This window comes from Poecilia formosa, unplaced genomic scaffold (genome assembly GCF_000485575.1).
Source record: "Poecilia formosa unplaced genomic scaffold, Poecilia_formosa-5.1.2 Scaffold183, whole genome shotgun sequence".
Taxonomy (NCBI): Eukaryota; Metazoa; Chordata; class Actinopteri; order Cyprinodontiformes; family Poeciliidae; genus Poecilia; species Poecilia formosa.
This window is the reverse complement of record NW_006800122.1, coordinates 1,272,240-1,290,213: the sequence shown is the minus strand read 5'-3', so window position 1 is coordinate 1,290,213 and position 17,974 is coordinate 1,272,240. Positions and strand designations below refer to the sequence as shown.

The window sequence follows — 17,974 nt, the reverse complement described above, 5'->3', positions numbered from 1 at the left end:
CAAGTTTGCATTTATGTAAACATCAATATTGTGATGCCATGGCACTAGCTAGCAATACCACTTACATCAAAAATTCAGGCAAATAACATCTAGAGTATGACTAAGGTTTCTGTAAGAAGAAAAGGAAGAAAGAAAACAGACTGTACATCCAAACTATTTGGATAATTTTGAGTTGTTTTCAATTTAGTACCGCTATCTACTGACAGTTATGGTTCTGTGGTCTTTTTCATGTCAATAACCTAACTGGTAAATAAAGGACCCGTTTTCAGGCGTAGGCCCATTTCCACTGGAAGCTATTACACAAACAAACTTGACCACATGGCTAATAGATCAGTTTTCAACACCAATTAGTTAAGAATGTATAAACACATTTTTACAGAGCATCCTTAAAGTTCTACATCTATGCAATCTTAAATACTGGAACACATCAATAAGATGGTAAAATCCCCACTTGGGAAGGCATTTTTAACCTTTCTTCGCCTTTAACAGTTTTGTGTATAGTAAATAGTTTTGCTACGTATGGGCAAAATGCGTAATTTTAGTTTTGCTAATATTAGTGAGAGCATAGTGTGTGTGTGTGTGTGTGTGTGTGTGTGCGTGTGTGTGTGTGTGTGTAGGTGTGTGTGTGTGTATGCTCTCACTAGTTCAAAACATCATCACACATTGTAATCACTTTAAATGCACTTCCTGAATTGATCTCCAAACTGAGCTCTATGAACATCATTAATTTCAAATTAAAAGCGGATCAATGAGTAAACTGATTGTGAGTTCTCATCTGAGCAGCATAACTACAAATACATCTGTCTGTTGTTCAACACAGTCACACTCCTTATTAGTTGCATTCACTGTGTAATGATGTGTGGTGTGTTATTATCTCCCGTAATTGCGTTATAATTCATTTGTATACAAGGAGCAGGTAATTAATTTGTTGCATGCAAAAAGCTACTTCCACATTTCTGTTTATGTGTACAATCAGATTTTAAGTGTGAGAAGAGTTTATAGTGAGCCTTCATCAATAGCCCATATAAATGCTGAAAACAAAAAACTTTCATTTTCTACTAATGGGAAGCTGCGACCTCGCTAGCTTGACTGTAAACTAAATGTCTGCCTGTAGTTTCAGTTCCAAGCAGCCATTTGGGCCAAGAGATTTGGCCAAAACCAGTACCAGAACCTTCAGAGCCAAACTGAAACTGTGCCTGTGGGATGAGTTCATATTTTCCAAATGCGAAACTAAAAACGTTTGGCAAATCCAAGACTGAATGAACTAAAATAACTATTTATCTGGACTGACTAACACATAAGCATTTTGGAGGTGACAGTTAAGGGGGTAAATTAATCAACAGTTTTAAAGGTGAGTCACGATGACAGTAAGCTGCTTACAGGCATTACATAAACACACGGCAACCAGTTGTCCCTGGTCAATATTATGATTATCACCTGTCATATCTAGATTGTCATGAGCAAAAAGCACCCACAATGTTATACTTGAGACATCTTTACATACTTATATAAAAATGTAACTTAATTAAACTTGCTATAATGATTATGAGCAACATTAAAAAAAAAAAAAGATCTGCTCCCATTTACTGAGAAGGTCAACATTTCCTGAAGTTTGATTTGTTCTTTTCACATCCAAGAAGTTAGCAGAGTAACAACACAACAGAAGCCATCTGTGAAACAAGAAAGGTCGACCACAAGAGGAGAGCAACAGTAAAATGCTGACACTTTGATAGGTTCAGTTAGATGACATGATTTATAAAGGTCAGAAAGAATAAAATATGGCGCAAAACGTGGATTGGATAGAGTGAATTATAGCGAGAGGGTGATTCATGAAAGAGAGAAGGATAGTCAAAAATAGATTGTGATGAAAAGAGAGATGGCGAAGGAGGATGGGCAGAGTGGGAAAGTGAAGGCTCATGGTGAAAGGCAGGGATGGGGACAAGAGAGGGGTGTAAACAGAGAGATTATGGTAGGTAATCCTCATAGGTCTAAAAGCTTTGCTTTTAAATGTGGGTTAATACTCCCCAACCTTTGTGTTTTTTCATGTGATGTGCATGAAGAAGTGTGTTTGTTTGGGGGAGATGCAGACATGGAGAGACTAATCTAAGGCTTCTTTCATTCACTCAGCAACATCAATGAGGACCACCTGCAGTGAACTCTCTTTCAGCTTCAAATGGCTTCTTCAAGTGGAATCATCTTTAATCATACGATTTCCACTCACCTAATGCCAAACGCTTCATTTCCTCCCAGGCATACGCTATGTGGGAAATACCATTAGCTCTTTTGGAGGAAAATGACCTCACCTGACGAAAAGCACCAACATGATCAGAATCTCAAAGTGAAGGGAAAACTCAACATCATTAATAACAATAAGTATGTTAACTCCTTCCTTCCTTCCTTCTTTCCTTCCTTTCTTCCTTTATAACTCCTTGATGATTCTATTGCAGTAAATAGATAGTTTTCATTATTCTGGTTTTGATAACTAGCAACAGTAATATTCACTACTAGTTTATTCAAAAGGAATAAAAAAAATAAATCATGCATACAGAATAATCATAATCTGTATCGTCCAACCAGGTAAGTTGATCTTAAAATTGTTTAATTTAATTTATTTAATTCAATTAATTTAAATTATTGCTTGTTTTCTCTATTTAGTTCCTATTGTCTTTCCCTTTTCAAGCTAAATTAGACTAATTGTCTACAGCACTAAAGCACTGTCCCATTTGCATGTAATTAACATAAATGTAAATTTTCTACAAGTTCTTAAATGCATTTCTCAGTGGATTTGATACGATTATTTATCGCCTCAGATCTAAACTATTCACATAATGTTAATGTTTGCTTTCCAAATACAGAAACAAGCAAAGAATACTGATATCCCACCAAAGAAGAAGTTCACACAAACATTGCATCCACAAAGTGATACTTTTCAAAGATATTGTGAAAAGTTAACAATTCAGTGTTTCTGGATTCTTATTGAATCCCAAGTAACTGCTTAGATCATCACTTTGTCCAATCCTCTGAATTTTACTAATGAGCAAGCAATTTCTGCGACAATTAATTAGCCCTTAAGACAAGACACAGCATTAAAAGGTGGACAACTTACAAGTGACCTCATCAAATAATCCCTATCCTACTTAACAACTGAACAACACAGATTTAATGAATAAACACCAAATAAACGCCAGTGAGTGTGGATAGGAAGAGGTCACAAGGTTATCATGACATGGTGCAGGACTTAGCAACTCGTTTCAGATACTAAAATGAAATAGGACATGTAAATGTAAATAAATCATAGTAAAAAGCTAACAGAGCATTTTGATATGAAGGCTCTCACTCTATAACAATGGACATCTAGGTTTCACACATCTCACATTTTCAATGAGTTTTGCATTGTACTTCAAGATTGCAGCTGAGCTGTTTTGCCAACCAGAGGGTGGTGAAAAGTGGAGCAAGTGCTCCTGACATCACACTTCACTGGCCTTTTCTAATTCATTACCAAGCAAACACAATAGTAAATAACTCAAATCATACTTTTGTACACTAAAAAGATAAATCTTAAGGAAACACGGGTCAAGAAAAGGTGGTCCTGACCTGTTGTAAAGAAGGATGTCAGGAGTCCAGATCTGGTCAGACGGGAACCGCAGGTTCTGGACACCAGGGTAATTCTCTGGATTCCAGCTTAAGTAGACGTCTGTCCAGTACTGAGAAAAACAGAACACCAGAGGCAGAGAGGAAACAATATTGTTAAACGTTTTTAAAGAATGAAAACATATTTGAATGAACACAGTTAGATTTCACGAACACAATCTTCATGACGTGACACTCTTCATATTAGCGGCATGATCGCACAAAGCTCTTCAAAAATGTAATTGAAGCACATTCAGATGTTGATAATGTGTCCCTAAGAAACTTTGACTCACCAGCTGCAGCCACGCATTGGTCATGAGCACTTGGTTTTTCTCATCCTGTAGATGGGAATAAAAGCAAAAAGAAAAAAAGAAAAGAAAAGAAAATAGATGATATGTACAGCAAAAAATGCCATCAGTAAGTCAGCACATAGTTTCTTCAGTTCTCTCAAAGACGAATTGTTAACATGGCGGCTCTGTTTCTGGACATCGCAATGAGCATTGCTGATCCCAAAGGATCAAAGCAGTAACAATGAACTGCAGCAGTTGTCTCCACAGTAGCTAAATAATAGAAAGGCAATATTCCAAGGATAACTAAAGTTTCACACATGAAAAGCACGATGCTTATGTCATTTATGAATAGAGTTAAAAATATGTATCTGTCCCTTTGGCACATAAAAGTTTTACATTTTCACTTTTTTCAGCATTTTTGCAGCATACAACATCAGTCCTAGGAATGCAATGTTTTCCAGATTGTTGTGTCTTTACTAGTCGTTGCCTAAATGGATAGTTTAGTTCAGGCTAAGAACTAAGTTCATAATTTACACATAGCAGATATATCTCTCATATCTTTACTTTTCATATATCCACATTCCTAGTGGCAACATCATGCTATGGGGATGTTTTTCAGCAGCAGGAAAACTGATCCGAGTTGAGCGATGGCGATAAATTCTTGAGCAAAACCTGTTTCGGTCCATCAGTGATTTGAGTCGGAGTTTCACCTTCCAGCGGAACAATGATCCAAAATGTTCTGCTGAAGCAACACTCGAGTGGTTCAAGGGGAAACATATTGGAATGACCTAGTCAAACAAAGATTGCAGTTCATTAGTGAAAACCAAGTAACTTGAAGGAGTTGGAGCAGGTTTACCTCTAGGAATGGGCAAAAATCTCAGTGGCGACATAAGGGGAACTCACAGAGATTTATCCAACCAACTTGCAGCTGCAATTGCAGGAAAACATAACGTGGCTCTACAAAGTGCTGAATTTAGGGCAGTGGATAGGAATGCAGAGTGAAGCTTTCTGTTATCTTGGTCTACTTGTTTGTTTCAGACTAAAAAGAAAATTAAATATTCAAAGTTGTTGACATGTTCTGTCGGCAAAATTATGCAAACCCTAAAATAATCTCTTTTAGTTCCAGGTTGTGAAAACACAAAAAATGCCAATGGGGTGAATATTTTCACAAGGCATATTCATCTGACAGTTAAAAATATATTCAGTTCCTAAAAATTTTCACTTTAGAGTCACATTACAAAGCTGATCTGTACTCTAAACTGGCCAAACATCGTTTCACATACACACGCAATCAGTTTTCCTCACCACGTCTATAATCTGCAGCAGCGTGAGGCCGAGCTCCACCAGGATAGGAGCTGAATCATTAACAACAGGTCTCTCTAATCGATTGTAGTTCGCCAGCAGCTCCTTGTATAGCTTCCTCTGGTGTTCCCCCTGCAAGGAGCCTGTGGAAATAAAAGAAAAAAGAAGTGTGGTTGGAATTTTTGCATCCATTGCATTTTCAAAACAAACTAATCTATTTCAATAGGGCAACAAACGGCGTTATGACTACTGACTCTTCTGTTATGGACATCACTTAATTAGCTAATTCCTAAACCAGTAACCCATACCCAGATCAACAATCATTAAGACTATGATTGTTTTTCTAAACTCTTCAGTGTTTTGGCTTGAATTCTGCCTCTGTTTCCCTTAAAAAGCTCTGCTGCTTAATTCTAATCCAGAAAAGTGCTTTAATGGTCCTTTAACCTTTTATCCTTTGCTGTCATGTCCCTCCAGACGGATTATAAATTACTTGGTGAATTTTCAAACAAGCTGCCACTTACTCCACCTCATCACTTAATCTATAGAGACTGTGCCAGGATGGGTTTTGATGTTCTATTCCTGAACATCCAAGCTTGGTTTACAGGGATGAGGTCTGTATGTGTTGAGGCAGAAGTTTTGTTGAATAATGAATAAATAAACACATGCTGACATTTGCACTAATATCTGCTGACTGTTGCACCTACATGTGCACACAGAGTGGCAGGACTAAGAGTTAATATAATCTTACAATCTGTGGCGATCAGGAAGATGTGTTTGTTGGCTTGCCTCTCATCACCCCAACAGATCCTCTTTTGCATAACTTTCCATACTGTATTTAGCACCATGACAGACTCACACAAACAAACTGTTTTCTGTTACACAATGCAGTATATGTCTGCGCTCTTACTTAATTCAAGGCTCCCCGACAGCACTTGGAAAAGTTTTTAATTTGTTTTTATTGTTTTCCAGTATCCATTTGATATTGCTTATGTGTAAAAATATGGTCTAATAAAGCAGCACATTATGAAGCATTTGCTAAGACAGAGCGAGTTCATTTGTATTTTATCGTCAATGTCCTGGCAATAGAACAGCACACCTGGTGCCATCTACAAGAGTACAGAACCTGTTTCTCAAATGGGTGGTAGCATGTTTAAATCTGCAGTGTGTAACTTTGAAGAACAATATGTTTGTTCAAACTTTCACAATGTCAAGACACTATAGCATGAGACAGATAATCTGTGAAAAAATAATATCGAGCTGCCCTGTGGTCCTACTGTCATCTGCAGAGAGACACTGTTAGAAACAGCCAATCAGAGGCAAGAGGTTGGCCTTAGCGCTGCCAATCAAGCTCATGTATGCAAGATTTATGGATTTATTTCAGACACACTATATTCATCTATGTATTTAAAAAAAATAAACATGAATCAATATGAGTTTATTATTAATAAATATCCTAAATTTAGCCTTAGAGGCTACTTGCCCCTGGTAGGTTGGTGATATAGCACAGGATTAAATTGTTAAATCACATTATTGTGAAAAATACAAAATAGTACCAATAGGATGCAATGCTTCTGAAAAAATGGACAACAATTTCCACAAAAACACTGCTAAACACTGCAGAAAGCAAAGGACAAAATCTGAGATTAGAAAACTCATAGATGTTTAAATCTTCAGATATATTATATATTATCTGACTCTTTGTTCTAAACGGCATCTAAATTAAATGTTTTGATGCTCGTGCAGCATGATTTAGGGAAAATATCATAATCACAATTATTTCTGGCATTTCTAAATCCACAGAGCTTCAACACAATAACTAATTTAATTTGGAAAAACACTATTTGACTAAATCACAAAAACCAGGGACACTTGTAACCCAGAATGAGGCTAAAATGTTTACTAATAATTATTATTAGTCGGCTATTCTGTTTCTGTTAGCTGTTCCTTAAACTGAATTCCAAATTTGATAGACATCATATATTCATTTGCACTAATATCTGTCGCCCCCCAAAGACTAAGAAGCTTGTGATTCAGGAACTGGCTCTACTGGCCTGCTACCAAAGGGCCACAAGTCTTTGAGTTCAGTCTTATGGCAAGAAAGTAGACTTGCATAGCTTTGGCATTCCTGTGCATTTTAATATTGCTTAAAAAAAACTTCTGGGTGTATAATATGTAATCGATAGGCGGACAACGTCGGCTCTTGATATTAAAATTACAGTGCTTCCTGCACACACACATCCAGCGAGCATTCGGTTGATAAATGGTGGGTGGGAGGAAACCAGCCAATCAAAAAATAAACAGGATATCATAGACAGATAACAAGTATGAATGGGAAATATGGGCAAAAAAATGAAAACATAGCAGTGAAGCTGTGGAGAAAAATGTGAAGAGACATGTGCCTTTGGCCTGCGTGGTGCTGATTGGTCCATTAAGATTGTAATGAGGAGAGTGATAGCAGAACAGAGCCTGAGGTCAGAGACAGAGGAGCTATGAAAGGCTGCTGAGCACAACAAAACCTCTCTGGAAGCTCTTAAGAAGCCACTAGGTGTTCTGTGAAAGATGGATTAAGACAATTCACAGAGTGATGCAGGAAGATATTTTTGCAGCATTTTCCTTGGTCTGCCAGTAAACATGGTTGGGTTTGCAATAATGGACAAGTCCTTAAGGCAGTTTCTCATTTTAATTTTGGAAAGACAAAACACAATTACAAGCTCTCAGCAGAAGGAACAGTCATAAATGTTCCCATTAACGCAGAATAAGATCTGCAAAGACACATGTGCACAGATTCTAATGTCGCCTCATCAACAGTTGCCATCCTGCAAACTTCCCTCCTGCGTCTCTGTTGTGTTTTATTACTGTGATATGTGAACTGGGGGCCAGGAGAAACAAACCCCTAAACTAATAAAGTCAGTGGAGAAGAAGTGAAAACTCAGTCTCTGGAGCCGCTTGTATCATAAAACTTAGTTCAATGGGAATTAAATAATTGGATAAAATCAACCACGACAGCAACTTTAATTCAAAAACAAAATGTGTGTGCCGGAAACTCAGGATGAATCAACCCACTAATGAAGCATCTAACATAAAACATGACCACAATCTCACATGCATGTTTACTAAACCAATGCAGCCTAATAAAAAGCAACAAGCTAAAGTCAATGAAGATACCATTTTAACTACAAGGACTTCCAGTGAAACATAACAGATCCCAAACATGCCAAAATCTGGTGCATACTTTACCATTGAGTTAAAATTATTCAGATAACATGTTAAGATTCTTAATATATTAAGGTCATCTCAGGAAAAAAAAAAGTCTTTAAGTCAAATTGTTTCCACACGTTGAGCGTAAAGCCATGACTAAACCACAGCAGAGCCGCTCAGGCACAAGCTGTAAATGTGCAGAAATGAGCTCTAGTACTTTTATCTAAATTAAATCTGTCTATTTTAATGACAAATCTACTTTTTAAGATTGAAAAAGTCTTGAAAAGACGATTTTTTAATGAAATATTAACATAGCAGAACTTTATTTTTTGCTTAATTGTTTTGGATCCATCACTGAAACATCTGGGTCAGACAAGTAATTTTAAACAGTTTATACTGCTCTTTGTGGCTCGTTCAGCTAAATGAAAATGTTTAATATTGGCTGTTAATATCAATATAACTGTGAGAAGCCAAAGTTGTGACCAAGATTATAATTCAATTAACAGTGCAGTCCAGTGTCGGGGGGCAAAGTAATAAAACAAAGTTCTTCTGTGTTTCTCCAGAGAAAACTAACAGAAACAATTAATTCAGCTTCTCTGGTCAAGTTTTTCTTAACAACTGAGGGAATTGATCTCCATACAGTTTTAATAAAAAACTGGGCAATGTTTCATACAAACACTATATCATCTTTTATTGTGATAGTACTCAAACTTAAATAAAGTGCAACATGTAGAGATGTCAAGGTGGAACGCATTCTTTCCAAGGTTTGTATTCTAAGGATAAGATCATCTGTCCAGCTAATTGCCTCTCTCTTTTCATCTACAACTTTCTAAAACAAGCTTTAAGGCTTGGAATAAACAGCATATAAAGGCACAGAAATAATTTATCTTTTATATACAATACAAATTGTCTGTAAAAGAAGGGGGACAAATCTGAAAAATGTTTTGACTGACAACCAAACTACGATTCCCTTCCTTTTTTTTTGTTATTATTGAAATATTTTAATTAGTTGATAAAGTCACTTTGCATAAACCTTCAGTGTAACTTTATCCCTGACCTGTTTTCATAATATTGTTTGTTCTCTATTGTTCTCTAATAAACCTGTATTTATGATGAGATTACAAGCAGGTGCACTCAATGAATAATTAGAAGGCTTAAGAGAACATTAGTCAGAATAAAGTCTTTTGAATTCATATGCACACAACACTTTTTAGATTTTCATTTGTGAAGAATTTTGAAATCCGTGCATCCTTTTGCTTTCGCTTCACAATTATGGGCACCGTTGGAATGGATAGGAAGGACTGACAGCTGTGTTCAAAGTGAGATACAGATGGCAGCAGCAACCTTTCAAGAAAAAAAAGCATTAAATCCATATCATAAAACTTTGATCTATTACCATCTGAAGTAAGAATAAGTACATCAACAAGAAGATGGATGGATGGACGGATTGAAAAAAATCCTTACCTGATTCAAAACTCTTGTTTATATGATTATATGAACAATTACTAGGGGTACGAATAATCTTTAGCATCTTTAAAGTGAAAATCAATGGTGGGTTATCCCCATCATTTCTCTGTTCTATTTCTGTCAAGCTTCCCATCTCTCACCATCAGTTTTTTTACACCATCTTTATTGCCACTAACCCCCACTCGCCATGAACAGTAAATCCCTCTTTCTTCTTTTTATTTTTACAGCATCCCTCCCTCTATCTCAGGGTTTCTTATTGTCCCTGCACACACTTTTATGTCAGCTCTTCAAACTTTTGCCCTTATTTGCAATTGATGGGAGCATTCTACTGGTGATTTACGGTACGGGGCAAAATAATTACCAAAAATATCATAGCTAGAGCTTGTAGGAAAAAGCAAAAGAAGGTATACGACACTATCAAAAAATTGTCTCATGACATTTAAAAGCCAAAACTACATTCTTTTAGGGGGGCATCTGCGTAGGCACTGACTTCTATCAGTCACACTCTCACAAGAAAACAGATACTGAGAAATCCAGCTTGGTGATTTGGGCCAATTTGAATATTCTTTACTGGGTCAGTGCATTCAGATGAGGCTTCTAAACATGCTCATCAGGCAGCCTGGGGGACTTTTTTCCTCTCTTTTTTCTCTCACACCACATCATAGATAGACACCCAAACAAAAAAACAAAAAACAAACAAACAAAAAAAAAAACAGGAATGCTATTTTAGGGAGAGAACTAAATGACCATCAGGGTGTTTTTGTGCACCCTGAAGCACCCAGCTGTACCCATCTACACAATTACAGGATGTTCTTTTCTTTCAGTACAGGTGATGTGGCACGTTAATTTAAGCTAAGTAATGCAAACATTATATAAACCTATATAAACCAATATTTTCCTTATGCTTTGGGTAAACTAAAAGATTGCCACCAGATTTCTAATGCAGATAAATGCTTAAAAAGCTGCCGAGCAGAAATAACGGAGTTGTTTTGATTACGTAATATTAATATTTTCCATTCCTATTTGAGATATTCAGCGACTGCTAATCCGTGTTTAACGAAACCATTAATGATACAGAGATTACATCTTTTTAAAGATCTTTTAAGTAGGTTGACTGGTTCTCATGCAAATCACAGTGATTGCTGCCTCTCTGGGCTTGATATTTTCTTTAAAATACACAATCAGCAGTTGTTATTTACTAATTCTTTCATTAAACAATATGACTGGGATTTTTAGGTGCATCTGCTGCACAATGCAGATAATAACTCTTATAAAGCTGACAAAGAGGTTCAACAGGCTCTAAAATATGTTACATGTCATTTAGTTATTGCAAGATGCAGGTGGTGAAGAATGAATGGCTAAAAATATGGCCCACAGTTTCGATTCGTATGGAAACCATATCATAGGAGTCTATATGCCACATGAAATCACGTCCAGGATGTTTGTACACACGCCTCCTTTCCACACTACTGGGGTTAAGAAAACTGAACAGATGTCTTATGCTTTAAGTCACATGTCCATGTTGAACACATGGTGAAACTTGTGAAGCCTCCCATAACTCTCTAGCTGGTCAATGAGGAAGGCCACTACATCTACAAGATCAGACTGATTTTACTTGATACAATAATTGTACAGTATAATTATCCTATCATAACATTATAGTGTTCAAAAACATTTTTTTCCCGTGATAAACAAAAAGAAAAGCAGCAATGACTACATTGGCCACTATCAAAACTAAAACTAAATTTCTAGTGTCTATTCGATATTTTGTGCAATCCACCACTGCTTACATCTGTTTTAAAAAAATAATCTGTGCCATGGCAACAAGACATACAGCAACAGCAGTAACATGATTTTTGTCATTTAGTGCTCTGATGCATGTTTTCAAACCTGAAAGAAGCTTTCAGCTTTGCAATATTTGAACAAACAATGAACCAATTTGTATCCATTTAGGGGACGTTACCACCACTGGACAACAAGAGACCTAAAGTGATTTTGTATGCCCTGTGCATTGTTTACTGTAAGCAAAGTGATTGACTCCAATAAATCATATCTACCATCAGAATAATGGTAGATATGACAGTTACTTTGATTTTTTTTTCAGGTCTCAAGCATTTTAATTGTCTCCATAGTTCAATGAAGGCTGTGAAATGGAAGTCGAACGGGATGAAACAGCGACCTAAGATGGAAAATAATCATGATAATCTTTAGGGCGTAACGTTTTTCTTAGCTACTTTGGTTTTGCATATTCAGTTTTCACTTGCATTTGCTTTCTAATGTGTTCAGTCTAATAGTAATGTTTTTCTTTTGTTTGGATAATAGCCTTTTTGAGTTCTCTAAGTGGAGGAATCTAATGTGCCATGTATTATTATTCTTCACTTTAGAGTTATTTTCTCATTTGTAATCATTCTCTCTTAGCACCTGTGCTGCCAAAAACAGGAATTACATGGAGGCTCAAAACATTTTTTTTCTAAATTCAGAGGAATAAACATAAACACAATACAGATGAAATGACTAAGGGCGTTGGAAAACTGGAGAACTGAATTGCTTTCAAGGAAACACATTTGCTTGATCATTCAGCTCAAGATCTAATGGGCTTTCAGAAGTCTGCCTTTTTAGGTACGACCTCGGAACAGAACACTAGAGACCAGAGAGGAATTTCACGTTTTAAAAGTCGCTTGATGAATAACAGGAATAAATGCAAAAGTCAAATCTTTTATGCAGTTTGGAACATGTAAGTATTCTGTAAGTATCCAAACAATCTGAAATAGAGCAGTTATTGAGGGGAGACCCTGATGCAGCATAAAAAGTCAACACTGACAGACTTTCCTCCCTGACGGCCTTTGTTGTTGGTGCTCCAACAAATGCAATATAACAAGGCATAGCAAAAATAAAAGTGGTGGGTACAGAAAACAGGGAAGAGTAGGTAACATGCAAACTGCAGACAGTGTTGTAAAATAATAAATGTATATGTTGTCACCAACCAACATGTCTAACACATGTGTAATACCACATTATGATCGTAGGTTAAAGTCCAGGCTTTAAGATTTTTGTAATTTGAAGTTATTAAATAACCAATCAAGATCCAGTCTGTGTACTAGAAACGACTAAAAGAGCCTGCTTTTGTTTTGTTTTTTTAAGATTTTCAAAATGTTTTTTTTTTTTTTAGATAATTACAAAGATATCATTGAAACTTTGCACCAAAGGTGAAAGGGACTTATTCCATCCAATCTAATAGAGACATTTAAAGATCCATATTTGGATAAAAGTTAATAAATGTGAGTTTAATTCGCAACTTTACAAAACACAAAAGGCCTTGGCAGGATCAAAGAAATGAAACTGAAGCTACAATTTATCATTCTTTATTCTTTTCTATCTGTCCTTCAGATGGTAAAGCAACTTAATTATTGGTAACAGAAGTTTTAGCATTGAAATGTCAATGGGACTGGAGCAAACATATAAAATGTGTCCTTTAGTTTGTGGATGTGTGTAACTCTACAGTTTTTTTATGACAGCAGGAAACAATGTGTTTCCTTTTCATTTTAGCATTCTAGTTATCTGTTGTAGACAGATTAAAGTCTACAATAATTTAGACGCCATGTTCTAGTGCCTCATTATTTCAGTCATAATCATTTGGAAGAGGAATGAGTCTGTCAGGGGGAAAACAGCAGGGAGGCATACAGATGTTCAGATGGTAACCCAGGTGGTTGGCCCATTACCCAAACCGTTTTAAAAATACAGCATGAGACACGGAAAGAAGAGCAGCCTTAAAGTTCTGGTTGACTGGAGCCGAGTTGACTGGACAAACTGAGTGGAACCACACAACCAGAGTAGTGAAGATTCAAAGTTTGGCTGTGATTGGAAATCTGGAATGTTTGGCATAGGTTTTGTTAACCTCGTGTACTTTAAAAAGCAAAATATTAGAGATGCACCAATCAATCGGGAGACACAGTATATTCCCTGTTCATAAGATATAATCTGTTATTGAAAATCCATTGGTTCCTACCACCATTTCTCTGAACACATCACCCTTTTTTTATGTCTTATATCTCTTTGAAATCAAATCAGAATCAGTCAGGCCCAGAAATCAGGATCAACAAGGGAAAAGCCTGATTGAGGCATTTAAAAGGTATAATAACTACACCAAGCATATTTGCTGTCAGACTAATAGTTAGTGTACTTCTAATATGTTTGAAGATTAACATATGAAAAATTTTTCTTTTGTCAACTCTGTCCCTGCAGAGTAGTACAGGGTGGAGCTGTTCACCAGGGCGTCACAGAGACACAAAGGGCAGTGAACATGCACACTCTGAGCTGAGGGCAGTTCAGTGACCTTAACCTTGGGTGTGTGAGTAAAATAAATAACTATGATAACACATTTTGAAACGTAAAAAAAGACATTTTAATCAAGGTTTAAATGAATATTTGTTGGTAATTATACAAAAATGTAATATGTCAAAAATGTCACATGCATATTTTGTGTGCCAGGGTATAATTGGTTTAGCTTCATAACTGGAACCAGGTTACGTAAAAAAAATCTAAATACATTTTAAATTGATTAAAATAAAAATGCAACAAAATAACACAATAAAAATTACTGATCATTAAGGTGGTTAGCTGTACAGTTTATTATTTCTTTCATGAATATTTAATCCAGATAAAGTTTCAAAATTAAAACTGATTTACTAATTTACAATTACTATGAAAATTTTGACATTAAACTGAGTCATGGTCATATATTTTCCTCTTCTATAGGAGGCAATAAAAAAGTTCAAGTGTCACATAAACTAAGACAAAATAGTGTGTAATGTTTCTTAGAAATAAAAAAATAGTGGTAAAGTCAGTAATATTCATCCATCTATTTTCTTACACCCTTGTTCCTAGTTTCAGGTTTTGGGAGGGAGGAAGATGATCAAAATCCTTCTTTTGGGAAACATGAGATAGTGCTTTGTTTTTGGTCATCGATGGTTTCTGCATTGCAGCTTCCCAATTGATGCTATTTTTGCCCATTTTCTTTCTTATTACTGGATCCTGAATAATGACCGCAACTCAGGAAGGCCTGTGGAGCTAAAGATGTTGTTATGGGTTCTTTGTGTGACCTTCCGGATGATTGGTCGGTGCGCTCTTAGAGTGATTTTGGTAATGTGGCCATTAAAGGGAAGATTTACCACTGTTTCATGTTCTCTCCTTTTCTGAATACTGCATCTCACTGTGGTTTGCTTTTCTCATAAAATCTAAAAAAAAAAAAATGTTTTTGCAACCCTTTCCAGTCGGATCGTTTTCAGTCTTTGACTTTATTTCTTACCATTTCTTTAATTTCTTAAGATTGGAGCATAATGTGAACCATTTTTAGATCTTTTACTCTGCTTGATGTTATTAGACAGGTTTTGCTTCGAGAGGTCTGGCATTAAAGTGTGTCGTTACCACATTCCCAGTTGATTCATAAGTTAACATAATTTAACATATTGTTTATTCACTTAGGACCTGGTTGGTTTGGATAGCATTTTTTTATTTACCTATCTGACAACTAAGTATGCTCTTGGTTCTTATAGCTTTGTCACTTCTGTAAAAACGAACACAAAACCTCAAATTTACAATATTTGTGAAACTTTAATATCTATTAATATTCTCTATTGAAAGTTACCTCCAGGTATGCAACAGAAATATGACAGGAAGGCCTGTTGTCCTGAGCTTAGATGTGATCTGTATCTATTTATTTTGTGCATTCGCTTCCCTCCATCTTCCTTCCCACAGATTGGCCACTGACTGGGTTTAACAAGGTGAGGTATGAGCATTGGAAGATGTGAGGACCGGTCAATATATAATTTTGTGGGTGGCAACGCACACTCACACATTGAGTTTGAAGGTGGAAATTTAATAAACCTCTGTACTACAAAGTGGGAAGAAAACAGCCCAGATGTTGAGGATGCTGCTGCTGCTGCTGCTGCTGCTGCTGCTGCTGCTGATGATGATGATGATGATGATGATGATGATGATGGAGCTTAGTAGAGAATTACAAACCCATGCATGCACATCAATTTACACATGAATAACCAAAGCCAAATGTGCAGAAGGTACATGTATGTAAGCAGACGTGTGCACAGGGTTTGAAAATAACTACTTGTGATAATTATTTGCCCTTGTTTAAATTAGTTAAGACCAAACTGATTCAAACTGTCCATGTAGAGATTCAGAGAGCATGCAATGGAAAACTAAGCCATATATTTTTTCAGTTAACTTGATAACTCCTTAGTAAACACATCACAACACAAAAAGAATATCAAATTCTAGTAAAACAACGCAATCTAACCTAAAATAATCAAAAGTGACTCTAATTCAAACCTACCTTTAAAAAGCATGGCAGCACAAATATAAAATCCAACCCAACAGGGACCCCAAAACTTGTGGCACCGCATTCTCACGCTGAACTCCGCTGCCCGGCCGTGGGCTCTCCGTGTCGGATCCTCGAGGAAGGCGCTGCGGCTCTCCGGCGGAATGAACGAGAGGCAGAGAAGAGACAAAGAGGAGGAGGAGGGAAGAGAGTGTGCGGAGGGGGGAGAGGGCTGACAGACGGCAGAGTGGAGTTCAGAATGGCGCCGTCACGCAGCACCAGCTACAGATTCACTCACACACACAAGCTGGTTAGCAGTCTGTCTCTTTGTAATTTCGGTTTACAATTAATGAAAGTTCAATCTCATAAAACCATTTAAAAAGATTTCTAAAATGAATTCCTAAAGAAGATGGCTGTTCCTGTAGTGCCTAACGATATTAATAGAAAGTTGAGTGGAGGGAAAAAAGTGTGGTTGAGGACTGCAAAGCAAAACCCACTCAAGAGATGGAGATCCTTAAAGGCTTGGGCTGTGACTGGAAACAGTTCCTCTTTCAAATGGAAGTAAGTTTTATATACTTTTGGAAATTAAAGGCCCTGAGTCTGGAGGAAGAGTAGAAAGGAACAGAATTTTTAAATTAAAATTTTAAATCCATTGTTTGAACATGCCTCTGTTTCCAAAATGATTCATCACATTTGGCAAAGCTACCTAGGATCCTGAAAATTTTTAACTTAAATTGCTCCACATCTGCCAGACCATTTAATCTCTAATGGGGTAATTATCTGTATCTCCTTAGCACCACTGATAATTTAAACTCTAAAGATTAAGACATTTTTCTTTTAATTCTACACTATTATTGCACTGAGAGGCGCCAAGAAACATATTAGACCTAGAAACATATAAATTACTTTAATGGCCTTAAGCGTATGGATTTTCTTTGTAGTTCCAGCTGAAGAGAGCCCCCCCAACATTTCCTTTTGGTTCCTTCTGAAGGTCCATATTGCCAAAGTAACAAAGGAGCTCACTAGAAACAAGTACACAACCTCATACTCACAGAATATTTAGATGTGCAACAGAATAAATTATTTATCTGCAGAACATCAGAAAATCTTTTTAAGGTCAGGAAGACAATGACAACTTACAGAGAAGTTTGAGCAAAGACTGGAACCTGTCACATTCTGTCTGGAACACAATGACACTCCAACAAAGAGAGTCTCGTTTTTTTTTTTACTGCACATTAAATTTAATGAAGGAATGCAGTAAAAACCCTTGTTTGTCATAAAATAGTAGCTATAAAATGTAAAATGTAAAGTCAAAGTTGTTCTCAGTGCACGAACTCTGCATGGAACGGCTGCAGCTTTTCACTGTTATTGTTTATGGTGTTCATGGCCAGGATCTGAAGACGAAGTAGTGGAGAGGATGGTGTCTTTTTGGGAAACTCATATTTTTTTATGGATGATGTGGTTTTGTTGGTGTATTAAAAATATGAAATTCAGCTCGCATTGGAGAAGTCAGCAACTGAGCAGCCCATGGTTGAGAATCAGTTCTTATAAGGCTGAGCTTATGTTTCTCAAGTAGGAAAAAAAAAAGCTCCATCTAGATGGAGGACAAATCTCTACCTAGATGGAGGATTTTTATCACTGATGGAGCAGCAAATGGATAGACAGACAAAAAGAGGCCTTGTCTGCAGCGTTACTCTGTGTTGGGTTGAAGGAATCGAGCCAATATGTCTGTATTCATGTCTTATTCCTCCCTTGT

General features: G+C 36.6%; 1 protein-coding gene across 1 annotated transcript in view; it reads right to left on the bottom strand.

Moving 5' to 3' along the window:
- LOC103147504 (neuronal acetylcholine receptor subunit alpha-7-like) overlaps positions 1–16,503 on the bottom strand; it is a 29,105-nt gene extending 12,602 nt beyond the window's left edge. The window contains exons 1-4 of the mRNA XM_007565885.2: positions 16,234–16,503; positions 5,226–5,365; positions 3,924–3,968; positions 3,595–3,704 (exon numbers count right to left, since the gene is read on the bottom strand). Of these exons, the coding sequence (XP_007565947.1) occupies positions 3,595–3,704; positions 3,924–3,968; positions 5,226–5,365; positions 16,234–16,303 (365 nt within the window). The 5' untranslated portion in view covers positions 16,304–16,503. The remainder of the gene's footprint in view (positions 1–3,594; positions 3,705–3,923; positions 3,969–5,225; positions 5,366–16,233) is intronic.
- Between the last annotated feature and the right edge of the window lie 1,471 nt (positions 16,504–17,974).